Source organism: Bombina bombina, chromosome 3 (assembly GCF_027579735.1).
Source record: "Bombina bombina isolate aBomBom1 chromosome 3, aBomBom1.pri, whole genome shotgun sequence".
NCBI lineage: Eukaryota > Metazoa > Chordata > Amphibia > Anura > Bombinatoridae > Bombina > Bombina bombina.
This window is the reverse complement of record NC_069501.1, coordinates 193522187-193539657: the sequence shown is the minus strand read 5'-3', so window position 1 is coordinate 193539657 and position 17471 is coordinate 193522187. Positions and strand designations below refer to the sequence as shown.

At 37.5% G+C, this 17471-nt stretch overlaps 1 protein-coding gene across 1 annotated transcript in view; it reads right to left on the bottom strand.

The window, feature by feature from the left end:
• Positions 1-530: 530 nt before the first annotated feature.
• The window catches only part of LNP1 (leukemia NUP98 fusion partner 1), a 211169-nt gene continuing 194228 nt past the window's right edge, over positions 531-17471 (bottom strand). The window contains exons 4-5 of the mRNA XM_053706064.1: positions 15679-15771; positions 531-797 (exon numbers count right to left, since the gene is read on the bottom strand). Of these exons, the coding sequence (XP_053562039.1) occupies positions 690-797; positions 15679-15771 (201 nt within the window). The 3' untranslated portion in view covers positions 531-689. The remainder of the gene's footprint in view (positions 798-15678; positions 15772-17471) is intronic.

Sequence of the window (17471 nt, the reverse complement as noted above, 5' to 3'; positions counted from 1 at the left end):
TGGAAAATACTCCTCTTTAAAGTAAAGTGTCTTTCTCCCTTCTAAGTTAAAAATTGGTAGAATTACAGGTTGTTTTGCTTCATTTAAAGGTCCAGAATTTTATACCAAACATGTGTACAAACCTTTTTGGAAGGGGAAATGCCCCCTCAACCGTGTACACCCTTGAAGATGACAAAACCACCATACGGATATCACAAATACCTCACACAAATTTGTCTTCAAAATACAAAATCTTTAATAACTAAACACCAAATGCTGGTGATTTTTCCATTGCAAAATGTATTGTATGAAGAACTAATATCTTTGTACTAAATTATCACAAACTATAACAACATTTTAAAAAATGGGAAAAAAACAGTATTGTTTTAACCAAACCAAAATTTAATTGTATGTTGTTGATATGTTTTACATTCGATATAAAGGTATTGCTTTAATGTGATGATACAAATAAAAAAACACAACTGTGTGTAACAAATATTTTTATTTACAATGTGCATTTCTAATCCTACTAGCAGAAAATATTGCTGTTATCATAAAAAGACTGCATAAACTGTAACGATGCCTGCTTGACGGTTTCGCTTTCATACATTGCTCTTGATTGCTAGCTTGTGACATAATCTGTAAGGCATTTTTATGTCATCAAGAAGCCAAGCAGAAATGATTTATTTTTCAGCTTTAGAATTCATTCTTCAAGGTACTTTCATCCGAGCAGAGGACAAAAAAAATGACTTGGACGTTATGACCTGAACACGACACGTTGGGCAAGTCTGTTTCTTGTACAACCATTTTTCAATGCACTGTTAAATACAAAAGAAAGAAACATTTTGTTACTAGGAACTGTTTATGCATTGTAATGTTACATATCAAGGCAATTTCAGTACAGGTAGCCCTCAGTTTACGCCGGGGTTAGGTTCCAGAAGGAATGGTTGTAAATTGAAACCGTTGTAAATTGAAACCCAGTTTATAATGTAAGTCAATGGGAAGTGAGGGAGTTAGGTTCCAGGCCCCTCTCAAAATTGGCATAAGTAACACCTAATACATTATTTTTAAAGCTTTGAAATGAAGACTTTAAATGCTAAACAGCATTATACACCTAATAAAATTATCACACAACACAGAATATATAATTTAACTAAGTTAAATGAACAAAAACATTTGCTAAACAACATTATAAACCTAATAAAATAATCACACAACACAGACTTTACTTTTTTCTGCAAACAATTCTTTCTATGAATTCCAATCTGGACTGATTTATAGACAGGAAGATCTTGTTCCTTTGCAAGCTGCTCGATAGCGCAGGTCTGGTTAAACTGATTAATTTCAGCTTGCTTGACTTGCATATCTTTGCTGCAACACAAGCGGACAGCTCCACCTACTGGCTATTTTAATCAATGCACTGCTTCTCAATGCTTTTCAATAGCAGTCACATTACTGAAAAAAAGGTTGTCATTCTGAAATGGTGCAAATTGAACCGTTGTAAACCGAGGGCCATCTGTATTTGTACATGATTCAAATTATATAGTTCAACTTTAAAGGGCTAGAAAGATGAAAACATGGGTGCATTTCAATTTTAATTAGAATCATTTTTGCAATATACTTTCATTAGCAAAAATGTATTACTGTTTTTCAGCGACATACACACATATTCTGTGAATTCCCCCTAGCACCAGCTTACAAACACCACACCTTCTCAGAGAGTCAGCAGAAGCTTGTGTAACAAAAGTAAATGATTATTAAATAATAATAAAATAGGGGGGCGCTTAATTACTTGATGGCAAATAACTGTATTTGGAAAAAAAGAAATTCTTGGAAAATAAATGTATTAAATATAAGGGATAGGGGGAGGGGTCTAGGACTAAACACAAACAAAATAGATATATGATTGTAATATATGCAAAATAACAATGTTTGCAACAATTGTATACAAACGATCAACAAAGGATAGTATTGAGAACAAAAGATATCTTGTTATTGTCCTTATATGCAAGCGGTCTTCATATAGGCAGCTCCTCTTGTAACCGAAGGTGTGTCAGTGTATCTCAAATTGAAAAGCAAAAAGAGAGCGCCTCATGGTGTTGTATTTTCAATCATTTGGAACATGGGAAACAAAAGATGAACAGGCCCTCACAAGTGTACAGGCCCCTTTAGCGAAAAAGGTGCAAACAGGCAGACTGACTTTTAACAGCAGTCAGTTAGCTGAATCCTCGGTCTCCGTTGGAACAGCAGAGAAGTTTTTTTAGACGTCTGCAGCAAATAATCAGCCTTTGCCAGTGGGTGGTGCGTCACCTCCGGTGTCTATTGCGACTTCCGATACCCGTCACAGGCTCAAACTCCAATAGCGGCTTTCTACAAATGGATACTTTTGTTGCGGTTGGTGTCTCAGATATTGTAACCATTCACGGGCAACATGCGGGAACACTTTGGTAATGATTTAAAAAGCAAAAGAACACATCCGTGGTATGTAAAAAGTAAAAACAAATGTAATAAGCTTAGCAATGCATTTCTCGGCCGTAATACTATGGCCGTTTCCTCAGGCTGATCATTTGCTGCAGACGTCTAAAGAAACTTCTCTGCGGTTCCAACAGAGACCGAGGATTCAGCGAACTGACTGCTGTTAAAAGTCAGCCTGCCTGTTTGCACCTTTTTCGCTAAAGGTGCCTGTACACTTGTGAGTGCCTGTTCATTTTTTGTTTCCCATGTTCCATATGATTGAAAATACAACACCATGAGGCGCTCTCGTTCTACTTTTCAATTTTGTATAACAAAAAAATAATTATTTACTGATGTAATATGCACCACCGCCAGTTCTCTGAACAGAAATGTTTTTAATCCTGATCCTCTAGTTACATTAGTATATTTGCATATGCCACTGAAACAGTAATAACTTTTGTTAGAAGCATATTTGCTAATGGAACCATATTGCAAAAATGCTTATATTTAAAATTAAAATGCATTCATGCTCATTTCAGTTTTGACCGTTCTATCCTTTTAAAGGGACATGAAAAAGGATATGATTTGAACCCTTGCGCCATATGGACGCAGGTACTACGTTACACAGTACTTTTCCCTGCATACTGTGTTGGCGTAGTACCTACATCCAATACTGTAGGACATGCAGTGGTCCCCAGTGTCAGTTTAGACAGTGGAGACTGCAGCTGGGGGCAGAAGGCATCTGCCTTCATATAGTAATGGAAGTGCTTATTGTGCTCCCTTACTATATTACAGCACATCGCTGATCGTTACAGAGACTCCGTGTCACTCTTTGTAATGATTATCATTGGTGCAGAGTGGGAGCGGTGTGAGGGAGAGAGGGAGCTGGTTAGATCAGCCCAGCAAGGAGAGGGGGGGATGGGGCTGCTATTCTATAAAACTGTAAGGGCTGGAGGGCGCCTATACTATGAAAAATATTAATTTTGGAAAGGGTTGAGGAGGGGGGCCGCTACACTAAAGAAACAGGAAAATTTAATTTTTATTGTAAATACATATTTCTATATATATTTGTATATACCTATGACCGGGGCATTTTAGGGCAAAGAGGCCCACTGCCCCCCCCTCCGCTTACCATTTCTTATTTAACCGTATACCAAACATATACTGTACAGTAGATGACAACTGTATATAAATTTAGTATGAATGACTATAACAATATTCAATTTTGGGGCATTTTAGCATGCTTGTCAGTTGTTATCAAGGATATTAGCTGAATAAGGCTTGTGTAGTTAAATGCCAGTATTTGCATCATTCTGAGGGTTCATGACTCAGATAGAATATGCCATTTTAAACAAGTTTCTAATTTACTCTAATTTGGTATCTTTATTTAAAATAGCAGGAATGTAAGCTTAGAAGCCAGCCCATTTTTGGTTCAGTACCTGGGTAGCACTTTTTAATTGGTAGTGCTACCCAGGTGCTGAACCAAAAATGGGCCAGTTTCTAAGCTTAAATGTTTGCTTTTCAAATAAATATAAAAAAAATGAAGAGAAATTAATAATATGAGTAATTATAGAAAGTTGTTTAAAATTGCATGCTCTATCTAATTCATGAAAGGAAAAAAATAGAGTTTCATATCCTTTTAACAATTCATTCTAGGAAGGAAGCCCTTCTGCCATGTCCTTAATGTCAGTTCTCATTTCTAGATACACATTGATTTAACAAAAGAAGAGAAGAAGTGAGAACTGAAGACCGCTGACTGTGAAACATGGCAGATTCAGAATATATAAAACTAGTTGTAGCTAGCTAGTCTAATTCAACAAAATAAACATTAGAGAAGAGATCCACAATGATCATCCAAGACAGCAATAAGCAATTGAATCATTATACATACTGATTACTGATGGCAGACTCAGAATCTATAAAACTGGTTGTAGCTAGCCTAATTCAACAAAATAAATTTTATTTTGTTAAATTAGGCTAGCTACAACCAGTAATATAGATTCTGAGTCTGCCATTAGTAATCATTATAGTATGCATACTGACAGTGATTGAATTGCTTATTGCTGCCTTGGATGATCATTGATCTAACTTCTAGGTCCCAAAGTGTACGTCACATAACACACAATTAAGGGTACAAAGTAAATGTCAGATAACACATTCAGTTGTAGCTATAGTATAGGGCACAGAGTATATGTCACTTAATACACATTCAACTGTAGCTATAGGGTACAGAGTATATGTCACATAACACACATTTAGCTGTAGCTATAGGGCACAAAGTATATGTCACATAACACACAGCTATAGGGCACAAAATATATGTCACATAACACACATTTAGTTGTATCTACAGGGCACACAGTATATGTCACATAACACACATCCAGCTTTAGCTATATGGCACAAAGTATATGTCACATAACACACAATTATTTGTAGCTATAGGGCACAAAAGTATATGTCACATAACACATACTGTATATAGGGCACAAAGTACATGTCACATAACACACAATTATTTGTAGCTATAGGACACAAAGCATATGTCACATAACACACATTTAGCTGTAGCTATAGGGCACAAAGTATATGTCACATAACACACAGCTATAGTGCAAAGTATATGTCAGATAACACACATTTAGCTCAGCTGTAGCTACAGGGCACAAAGTATATGCCACATAACACATATTTAATTGTAGCTATAGGATGATCATCCAAGACAGCAAAAACAATTGAATTATCATGAGTCACTCACATACTGATATATTTTGAATCAGAATATATCAGTATGTGAGTGACTCATATGAGTTGATAAGAATTTCTGATAATGAATCATTATAGGGATTACTGAGCCAGCTCAGCAATATTTTTTTAACCAAACACCCACCTGCTGCTATGTAGGCTTCACTTAGTTATAATATAAATATAACGTTATTTCACAGTAGTAGTCAGTACTCAGTAGACTCACTCACTCACTAAGTGCTGCTGCTGCCTGTGTCACTGTCTATTTCTCTCTCTCTCTGGTGCTGCTACTGCAACCAGATGCCCACCGCTACCAAGAGGAGATTTGGCGTCCGCGCATAACATGGGGAACGGGTTGTCCCCATTATCATATACGGCCGCAGAGGTGTAACACTGGGCTGGCCTGCTACATAAAAAGGTCCTCTGTCTGACTCGCTCACCTCCTGACACCTGCTGAGTCTGCGTTCATCTCAGATAAATGGATTGGACAGGCCCGGCATATCTCCTACTCATTTGACAGTCTGTGTCACATTGACACCTCACCAGTGTAGTGCGACCACGTGCCATATGTGTCAATCACCACCTGACAACCAAATAGTATGCAGCCGCCGGCCGGCCCTGCCCGTGTACTACTATATGTAATTGGCATTGGCGAACAGCAATAATGAGAAATTGAGAATGTTGTTGCACATATAAACATAATACATTATACATAATGCATAATAAATAAACATATTACAATAATGTTGAAAAGAGGACTAAGAACATCCGTCAAAAAGGCAAGATTACAGACACTAAACAAAGGCATTTTTAATTTGTCCTCACACATTCTAACAGATGATGAGGTCCGAGTCCTTGGTAATGAACTATCGTTTAGTCCTACTAATGGGCACAATATGTTCTCTCTATTTGTAGATCTCAATCGTTTTACACAAAAACTATTGATGCAAAAATATTTTGCAGAAAAACATCTAAAAGATAACACTAGATGCCCTGTTTTAACTGATAATATGGACAGCAGATTAAATGGACAAGATGTTCCAGTTTTTGAACCTGACGTCTTAGCTGAACAACTCCATGAAGGCTATATCCACACTAATTTCAGAAACAAATCTAATTTTACACCTTCATTAACCAACAATGCTCATATTGAAATCTTTAAGCAGTTGGTTAGTGATAAATTTGAACCTATTCCTAAAAACAATAGGTTCATTAGGAATAATTTGTTTCCTAATGAGAGGAGGGCCTTACTTGATCTTAAGAACAACAAATCTCTTGTCATTAGGCAAGCAGATAAGGGCAGTGGGATAGTTCTGCAAAATCTGGAGGACTACCTTCTAGATGCCAGAAAAATACTCCAAGATGTATCCTATTACATCCGTCTTAAACAAGATCCCACTGCCCAACTGCCCAATATAAGATCAAGCTTAAGGGTCTTATTGATGAGGCTTTCAAAGAAGGTATGATTCTCAAAAAAGAAAAAGATTTTCAAGTTCCCAATTAACCAAATGTGGCTTTCTATTATCATCTGCCTAAACTTCACAAACATTTGACTTGTCCCCCTGGCTGACCAATTGTAGCCGGAATAGGTAGTCTTACAGATAATGTGTCTACTTATGTAGATCATTTTCTACAAAAGTATGTTCTTGGCTTAGAATCCTATATCCATGATTCATCTGATCTAATAGAGAAACTTGAACATCATCTAATTACACCTGATTGTCTTTGGATCACTTGTGATGTCCAAGCCCTCTATTCTAATATACAACATAATATAGGCCTTACAGCAATAGCATACTATCTTGAACAGGATCCCTATCTTCCCTCCAACCAATGCGATTTTTTGTTGTCTTTAATATAGTTTATTTTGAAACATAATTATTTTCTGTTTCAGGATGAATTTTATTTACAGATCAAGAGAACCGCGATGGGTACCAGGTTCTCCCCTATCTATGCAAATTTGTTTACAGGATTTTTTGAAGAAAAATACATATATGATCCAGCATATGGGACGAACCTAGTACTCTGATTGATCTTTATTTGGAAAGGTGATGTCACTTCTGCCAACCTTTTTGTAGCGCAAAATGATAGGGGTCTACTTTTCACCAGTACCATTGACTCAAAGAGTATTACTTTTCTTGATCTCAATCTTCAGTTTAGTAATGGTAAAGTCATTAGTACGACTCATTTTAAATCAGTAGATTGTTATAGTTATCTTGATTTCACCAGCAATCATTACCTGCCTTGGAAACGCAATGTTCCCTACGGGCAGTTCAAGCGAGTACGCCATAATTGCAGCACCCTTGTTGATTATGAAATACAAAGCTCGATTCTTAAAGAGTGTTTCTTAGAAAAGAAATACCCTCCACACATCATTAATAAGAACTATTACAGAGCTAGATCTGATGATAAGAATAAATATTTTGGTAACTATAAAAATACCAAAAAAAATAACTGAACTAGAACCGATGCAAAAATCCCCTCGTTTTATCACTCAATTTAATAGTAACCACTAATTAATAAAAAATGCCATCACTAAACATTGGAGTATCCTGACCAAGGATCCGATTTTAGGCAACTTAATAGGAAACGCACCAAAGGTTGTTTACAAAAGGGCACCCAATCTAAAAACGATCTTAGCTCCCAGCAAGATTGTAAGGAATAAAAGGAATGTGGTCCCTTTTAATGCAAAGTCCAAGCCATCAGTAATTTCTTATGGCAGTTACAAATGTAATAATAGGAGATGTAAATCATGTATTCACATTTCACATAAGAACAAGACCATTAAATCCAATGTTACCGGCCGTCACTATTCTTTTTTATTTTTTTATTTTTATAGGGCTATTAGATTTGGAGTAATTCGTTTTTATTTAGGATAATTTCGTGTAATTTAGTGTTTATTTATTTTTTGTAATTTAGATAATTGTATTTGATTAATTTAATATTTTTATTTTATTGTAATGTTAGTTTTTAGTGTAAGGCATGTTAGGTTTTATTTTACAGGTAAGTATATTTATTTTATCTAGGTAGTTATTAAATAGTTAATACCTATTTACTAACTAGTCTACCTAGTTAAAATAAATACAAACTTAAAAATAAAACCTAAGATAGCTACAATATTATAACTATTAGTTATTTTGTAGCTAGCTTAGGTTTTATTTTATAGGCATTTAGTTTTAAATAGGAATTATTTAGGTAATTATTGTGAGTTTTATTTAGATTTATTTTAATTATATTTAAGTTAGGGGGTGTTAGGCTTAGGGTTACGTTAGGGTTAGGGTTAGACTTAGGCTTAGGGTTACGTTAGGGTTAGGTTTAGGGGTTAATATATTTATGTAGTGATGTGGGAGGGCGGCGGTTTAGAGGTTAATAGGTTTATTATAGCGGCAGTGTGGTCAGATGGCAGATTAGGGATTAACAATATTTAAATAGTGTTTGCGATGCGGGAGGGCGGCGGTTTAGGGGTTAATAAGTTTATTGTAGTGGCAACAATGTCGGGGAGCGGCGGAATAGGGGTTAATACATTTTTTAAGTGGCAGCAATGTCCAGAGCGGCATCTTAGGGGTTAATAATTTTATTTTAGTGTTTGTGATGCAGGAGGGCCTCGGTTTAGGGGTTAATAGGTAGTTTAGTGGTGTTAGTGTACTTTTTAACACTTTAGTTATGAGTTTTATGCTACAGCTTTGTAACGTAAAACTGATAACTATTGACTTTAGATGGCGGTACGTCAGTATAGGGCGTACCGCTCACTTTTTTGCCTCCCAGGCAAACTTGTAATGCCGGCGCTATGGAAGTCCCATTGAAAAAGGACTTTTTTAAAAATGCGACATTGCGTGATGGCCAAAAAGGTGTGCGGTGCACCTATACCTACAAGACTTGTGAGATGCTTTTTCACTCATAACTCATAATTTAGCTGAAACTGAGTAATTGCAAGATGGTGCAAACACCTTAGATTCTCTGTGCAAGTGTTGTCTTTAAAATGCTGGTGCACGGTGCATACTTAAATACACTTTTTTTTTTTATATTTTTTTTTTATTGAGGTAACAATGACATACATAAATAATATCATATATTTTCATGGCAACATACCTAGAAACATACATTTAGTCTTGCACATTTGATACATAGGCATGTCTTAGAACTATAAACAGCATAGAGTCCTAAACAGTAGGAAATATAGTAGGCCATGAGCGGTACCTACTTTTATAAATAAGTATTAAGGTTTGAACTATACATAGATTGATGAGCACCAAGTATGCACAATACAGTACAAATAACCACAAACAAGTTAGGCATTGAACATCTGTAAAGAAAAAATATATATGGTTTGCCCCAGGGCCGGACTGGGAATAATAAGCAGCCCTGGAAAATTTAGAGACCAGCCCTATTTTCTGGTTACTCAGTATTATGTGCACACCACATTTTTCTCAAAGTGGAGTACAGGGATACTCTTTCCCCCAATATTTTGTTTCAGAATTATATTATATTATTTTGTTTTAAAAAAAGTTCCAGATTGTTATTATATGCACTATAAAGCCCACTCGCATCCATAAATTTCCCCTTTAAATAGTAGCTTTCCAGCCCCAGCTGCTGCAGCCCACCGGGAAATCTCCTGGTATCCTGGTAGGCCAATCCGGCCTTGGTTTGCCCTCTAAACTATTATAGGTGTCCATAAGCCTCAGGTGGCATATACACCTAGTGTAAGGGGTTACATAAGCTAACCTCCAACCTGTACCAAATCTGCACCACTACCTTAAGCGGCTACTTACAAATCTCAGGAGGTTTGTATAGCTATACCAACACAAACCCCTCTAAATTTACTTAGTGCAATACATATCATCATATACGTTGGGGATAGCTAAGAAAACCTTGATGGTGCAGACTGCTAACCTCTTATTTTACCCTCTAAGATATTATAGGCCACTCTTGGACCTCACGTTACCCAGGTACACAAATGAGGGATAAAATAGTACAAACTTTATACTGGCCTCCTAACCATTTAGAGGCCTCTCTTGGGCCTTACGCAGCTATTTACATAACATAGGAGGTTTGCATAATAACACCAGCTAGTCAGGTAATACTGTTTTAACTAACACATCATCAGAAACATATAGAATATATAATGTGAGGGATTAATTAGACCGGTCTTTAGTCTGACCCCCTAACCATGTAGAAGCCTCTCTTGAGCCCTACACATCAATTTCCATAGCATAGGAGGTTTACCTATGTGCGACAGCTAATCTAATCAGGTTGGCATAACCCATCTTCAGAAAAAACATAAAGTATAGAGACTATGGCTTAGCAAGTTTAGAGAACCAATAGAAATAAGCTCAGACTAAGCTAACAGGATAAAGAATAATTGGGCGTCTAAGGGTTAAATACGCCAAGTTTAGAGGATGTTTTGATCTGAGCACACTTTATATCCATGGTAGTCCAGTCACTATACATTTAATTTTTATTTTTTATTTTTTTATTAGCAGGAAAATTAGTAGATGATACCAGGGGTTGTGTATTCCCGTATTTAAACACTATGGGGTATAGGCTGCCTCTAAGCATAATTATATTACCCACTTTATAGCAACCTCATGTATTGAGAATCTGGCCCCACTAATCTCCATAAGGTAGTAGACTAACCATAAAGAGATCTCCTGTCATTTCTTGCCAAGGGTCTCATAAATGTATTAAGGGTTTACCTTAAATATAATTAGACATATCCTGTAGATTCATAATGCTATAGAAGTTATTATCTGGAACCCATATTGAAAGTCGACAACCAGTAATCCCCCACAATCATTTTCTAAATTATACATGTTTTTTCTGTGGCTAATAAAGGATATGTATGGAAGAAAGGAGGAGAACTAACATTCATGCAGTAAATACATTACTATTAGTCCTTAACCGGTGGTTCACATCTAAAGGACGCCACTGTCTCTCCCAGTAACTAAACAAACAGAGCCAGGCCTTCCCTCCTCCCCATATGAACATATACTGTATCGTAAATTGTATAAGCATCTAAGCTCAAGTATATCGTCTCACAGGGTAGCATCCGATGTCTAGGCTGAAGGGAGGGTGCAGTTCACAAGAAAAATAGTCAGTCAGACCTGGCCCTCCAGATTCTACCCTTATATTGAATTATTCAACCAACACCGACTCTGACACAACTGTCCCAGTCCTGAGTACCTCCCAGTACACTATAAGGTTCCAAGGTGACAAAGTAACAGGGGGCTACCAGCCCCAGATTCTCACCCACATAGCCAAGCACTGGGGAGCCGGCCGCTCTCCCCCATGTGACCCGGCAAGCAACGATGGTCTGGAAATCTGCAGCAAGATAGCCACTCCATGCCTCCATTGGTGTTTGCTTTCTGGTGTTAGCCCTTTCAATCGCATTTATCCCCTCCGGTGAACTATGGTCTAAGGGAGCTCCGACTTCCTCGCTATCGCCTCCCAAGTATTCCTCTTCAGGGTTGGCTTCTCTCCTCTCCCTCTCCGAAAAAGCAGCTCTGGAATACGAGCTCTCATCCCACTGCTGTTCTGCACCACTCTGCGCACTTGATATTGTCAGCCCAACTTTAGAAGGCCCGGAAAGCATCTCTGCAAGGGCACCTGTCAGTGCCATGAGGCGGTCGAATCTTCAGCTTATCTGCAGGTCGGATTCTGCGAACAGGGCTCGAATCTTAAAATAGAGGTCCTCCTCCATCATATGCTAGGAAGAGGATATCCTTAATCTCTGCAATTATTCTCTGTCTGTATAGTATAGAAGGAGATTCAGAAAGCATCTCCACATACCCGGTTCCCCCGGGGGGGGGCTGAGGAATTCCCTCTGTGGAGGCCGCCTAGAATAAAGTTAATTTTGGTATATTTCATGCCACCATTTCACCACCAAATGCGATCAAATAAAAAAAATTGTTCACTTTTTCACAAATTTAAACTTTAGGTTTCTCACTGAAATTATTTACAAATAGCTTGTGCAATTATGGCATAAATGGTTGTACATTTTTCTCTGGGATCCCCTTTGTTCAGAAATAGCAGACATGTATGGCTTTGACGTTGCTTTTTGATAATTAGAAGGCCGCTAAATGCCACTGCGCACCACACGTGTATTATGTCCAGCAGTGAAAAGGTTAATTAGAGAGCATGTAGGGAGCTTTTTGGGGTAATTTTAGCTTTAGTGTAGTGTAGTAGACAACCCAAAGAATTGATCTAGGCCCATCTTGGTATATTTCATGCCACCATTTCACCGCCAAATGCGATCAAATAAAAAAGACATTACATTTTTCCAAATTTTAGGTTTCTCACTTAAATAATTTACAAACATTTTGTGCAATTATGGCACAAATGGTTGTAAATACTTCTCTGGGATCCCCTTTTTTCAGAAATAGCAGACATATATGGCTTTGGCATTGCTTTTTGGTAATTAGAAGGCCGCTAAATGCCGCTGCGCACCACACGTGTATTATGCTCAGCAGTTCAGGGGTTAATTAGGGAGCTTGTAGGGTTAATTTTAGCTTTAGTGTAGTGTAGAAGACAACCCCAAGTATTGATCTAGGCCCATTTTGGTATATTTCATGCCACCATTTCACCGCCAAATGCGATCAAATTAAAAAAAAGCATCTAGACACACCTACATACATGCGCGGTGCGCATTTGAGGACGCCGTACTGATTGTTATAAGTTCGTGGTTTTTATGTGTTGTATTATACACTTATGCACCTGAGGAAACGGTCACGTACAGACCGAGAAACGTTGTGCCATTAAAGTCTTATATATTTTAAGATGGTAGCCACGAACTTTCTTTTCTACCTTTGGTAATATTTGATTTGCCATCTTACAACCAATATCAAATTTGCCTTGCTGTTTTACTCCTCTTTGGAGAATACTGATTTTAACTGCTACATCCTGGATCGAGTGGATTTTTAGCCAGTCCCTTTTGCAACACTGACTGCAGCCAAGACTAAAAGCGGAGCTGAGACCACCAGCGTAGCTACCTTGATTGGCAGTGACGAGCGGTTTCTTATTACCACAGTGGAGTGGGAGTCAGCTGGACGACTCAGAGGGTCCAGGATGCTTTTGTGACACTTCTCAAGTGTCTGTTATCCTGTGAGTATTTGATTTTACTTGCACTGCGTGTCCCATCTCACTGGTAATCGCACTATGTTGGCGCCTTCTTTTATCTCCTTTTCTGTTTAGTATCTACCCCTGGGCCACCAACAGGGATCGTTTGAAGAAGTGCTTGCCTCATGTGATTTGGAGAATACACCCACCACATTTATAACCTCAAGAACTTTGTTTTTTGGGACGTTATCACTACATCATTGTGTCTATTAGTGACCATTGTTTTGCATTTTATGTTAGTACCCCTTTTATGCTAAGGAGTACATTGATATGACCATATTAATTCACTAGCATTTAATGTTATCTGAGTATTGACATAGGAATCACTTTAAATTAATTTTATTTTTGCAATCAATATTATTTTGATTGTCTTATCATAAACACTTTACAATTCATTGTATTAGTGTCAGCAACTTCTAGACCGCTGGCGCACTAATTATATTTTTATATTAATTTTAGCTTTAGTGTAGTGTAGAAGACAACCCCAAGTATTGATCTAGGCCCATTTTGGTATATTTCATGCCACCATTTCACCGCCAAATGCGATCAAATTAAAAAAAATAGTCAACTTTTTCACAAACTTTAGGTTTCTCACTGAAATTATTTACAAACAGCTTGTGCAATTATGGCACAAATGGTTGTAAATGCTTCTCTGGGATCCACTTTGTTCAGAAATAGCAGACATATATGGCTTTGGCGTTGCTTTTTGGTAGTTAGAAGGCCACTAAATGCAACTGCGCACAACACATGAATTATGCCCAGCAGTGAAGGGGTTAATTAGGTAGCTTCTAGGGAGCTTGCAGGGTTAATTTTAGCTTTAGTGTAGAGATCAGCTTCCCACCAGACACATCAGACCCCCTGATCCCTCTCTCTCTTCCCTCCCCCACCCCACAATTGTCCCTGCCATCTTAAGTACTGGCAGAAAGTCTGCCAGTACTAAAATAAAAGGTATCTTTTTTTTATATATATATATATATATATATATATATATATATATATAGCATATTTACATATGCTGTTGTGTAGGATCCCCCCCTTAGCCCCCAACCTTCCTGATCTCCCCCAAAACAGCTTCCTAACCCTCCCCCTCTGCCTTATTGGGGGCCATATTGGGTACTGGCAGCTGTCTGCCAGTACCCAGTTTGCAAATAAAATGTTTTTTTTTTATTTTTATTTCATTTTTCTGTAGTGTAGCTTCCCCCCCCCCCAAGACCAATCCCCCACCGGCTCCCAGATCACTTAGATTTCCAAGTACTAAATATTTTGCACCCCTTTCTCCCACTTATAAAAACATTTTTTTCTGTAGTGTAGCGGTTCCCACCCGCTCCCTCCCCGTGCACGCGCCTGCCCGCCTCCTCCCGTGCACGCGCGCGCGTCTGTCACTGTGAAGTGGGCGTAACCCTTACACTACCTGATCGATACAACATCATACCTGATGTTTTAAAGCACGTTATTCCAAACAATTTAGGAATGTTAGGTGATTTATGCCCTTTATGGATTAAAACCAGACTCTGCATCAACTATGTAATTTTCCATGGGAGTTTTGCCATGGATCCCCCTCCGGCATGCCACAGTCCAGGTGTTAGTCCCCTTGAAACAACTTTTCCATCACTATTGTGGCCAGAAAGAGTCCCTGTGGGTTTTAAAATTCGCCTATTGAAGTCTATGGCGATTCGCCCGGTTCGCCCGTTCGCGAACATTTGTAGAAGTTCGCATTCGCCGTTTGCGAACCCAAATTTTTATGTTCGCGACATCACTATAATTATAAATGTATTTTTAATTATCTATATTGACCTTAACCTTCAAAATACCAGCCTTGTTGGCAAATTACCGAATCAGTGGCAACCCTATGCACCAGACCAGACCTATCATACTTCTACTAGCAAGTCAGATGATTTTCTTACAAAACCATCTTGAAATGAATATGAATTTGCTTTCAAGTTGCCTAGGATATTGTTCTCTAAACAAAATATTTTAAAGGAACATTAAACCCAATTTTTTTTCATGATTCAGATAGAGCATGTAATTTTAAACAACTTTCCAATTGACTTAGATTATCTCATTTGTTTCCTTCTCTTGGCATCTTTTGTTGATAAGGATACATAGGTAGGCTCAGGAGCTGCTGATTGGTGGCTGCACACATATGTCATTAGTTTACCCAGTGTGTTAACTAGCTCCCATTAGTGCATTGCTGCTTCCCCGACAAAGGATACCAAGAGAATGAAGCAAATTACTAGACGTAAACTGGAAAGTTGTTTAAAATAGTATACTATATCTGAATCATGAAATATAATTTTTGGGTCAGTTTAAAGAAACACTGTTTAACAAAATAAATATATGCTATAGAGTCACATATGTGCTTCATGCTTAAAGTTCTAACTATAGTACCTCCTTGTGAAATCTGTGCATGCAGTGAAGTTCCCAGACACTGCCAATATGGAGATCGTCATGACAAATAACACATGGGTCCTCATCTTCATCCTTCAAAGGAGCAGAAATCATTATACATATAGATACCACAAACATGCTAGAACAACACCATATACACTGATTAAGAGACACATGAAACATATATTACACAGCATGCCTAGGGTTAAAAAGGGGATTGTTGTTTCTTTTTTTAATTCTTTAGGCTTAGCTGCAATATGCAATAATCAATCATGAAAACATATAACACAGAAATTGAGAAAATATTTAATATTTATGAAGAAAAACAGACAAATAGTATAAACAAAATGATTTTTATCAAAACAAACATTAGACAAATGGTGATTGATCGTAGCTTCTTCTTAATTTGCAGGAAGCTACTTGTACTTGCTCATTAGGTAAATCCATGATCAAAGTGCATAATTATTGTTGGATCATAGATTGAGCAATAATCCATAATATATGCATCTGTAGTTAAAGCGACAGTATACTGTAAAATTGCTTTTCTCTTAATGTATTTCCAAGGGCTTGTTATACCAGCTGCAGAGTATACAATGTATGAGAAACTGCATTTTCAGGTTTATTTGTGTATATGAAATTGCAGGCTTGTGCTTTGAAACCACAGCCTATTACAATGGGTTGAGCTTGCAGATAACATTTATATCTTATTATGTTATCCCTTTGTGTACACAAACTTGCTTCCTTATTTTATGTCTGTTTGTAAACCAAAGTCCAATACTTACAGAGAAAAATGGAAAATTATTAAATTATTAGTTATCTCTTCTACACCCCACCAGGAATGTAATATTTTCTGCTGGCTGTGTTTACATAGCCTGTCAATAGCCTGTACTTAAGACCAGAAACATTCATTATAGGTGGAGATACCACAGGCTAAATCAGCTATTTAAAATGTTGAAATAAGGGTAAAGGTGCTACTTGTAAACAATATAATACACTCCAGCAAGTAAAATAGATCATTTGGGACAAATTAAAGGGGAGACATTTTTTATTAAAACTGTCCCTTTAAAGGTACACCCCCCCCCCCTTTCCCACTTCAACCCCCCTACCTTGCCTATGGTTTTTTTTCTTACTTTACAGGCCCCCACACCCTCCTCAGGAGTGGAGTGGCCTTGATGAAATGTGCTACACATGCACACAAGACTTGCTTTGTGATATCCCTAACAAAGGATGTGGCTCTACAGTGACAGTGGCCCACCGACCTGACAGGAAAAGTTCCAGTATCTTGGTGGGCTAATCCAGCACTGTATTTAAAGGGCCAGTAAACCCAAAATCTTTCTTTCATGATTCAGATAGAGAATAGAAATTTAAACAACATTACAATTTACTTCCATTATTTATTTGCTTCATTTTTTAAATATCCTTAGTTGAAGAAAAAGCAATGCACATGGTGAGCCAATCACACGAGGCTTCTATGTGCAGCAACCAATCAGCAGCTAGTGAGCATATCTAGATATGCTTTTCATCAAAGAATATCAAGAGAATAAAACAAATTAGATAATATAAGTAAATTAGAAAGATATTTAAAATTGCATTCTCTTTCTAAATCATAAAAGAAAAAATGTGGGTGGCATGTCCCTTTAAGTATGCAACGTGCACCAGCATCTTAAACACAGAACTTGCTCAGAAAGCCTAAGGTGCTTGTTCAATTTGGCAATAACTCAATTTGTATTTGCTGACATGATACAAGCCTCACTGGTGCTCTGAGCAGCTGCAGTATTTAAATTGCTCTTGCA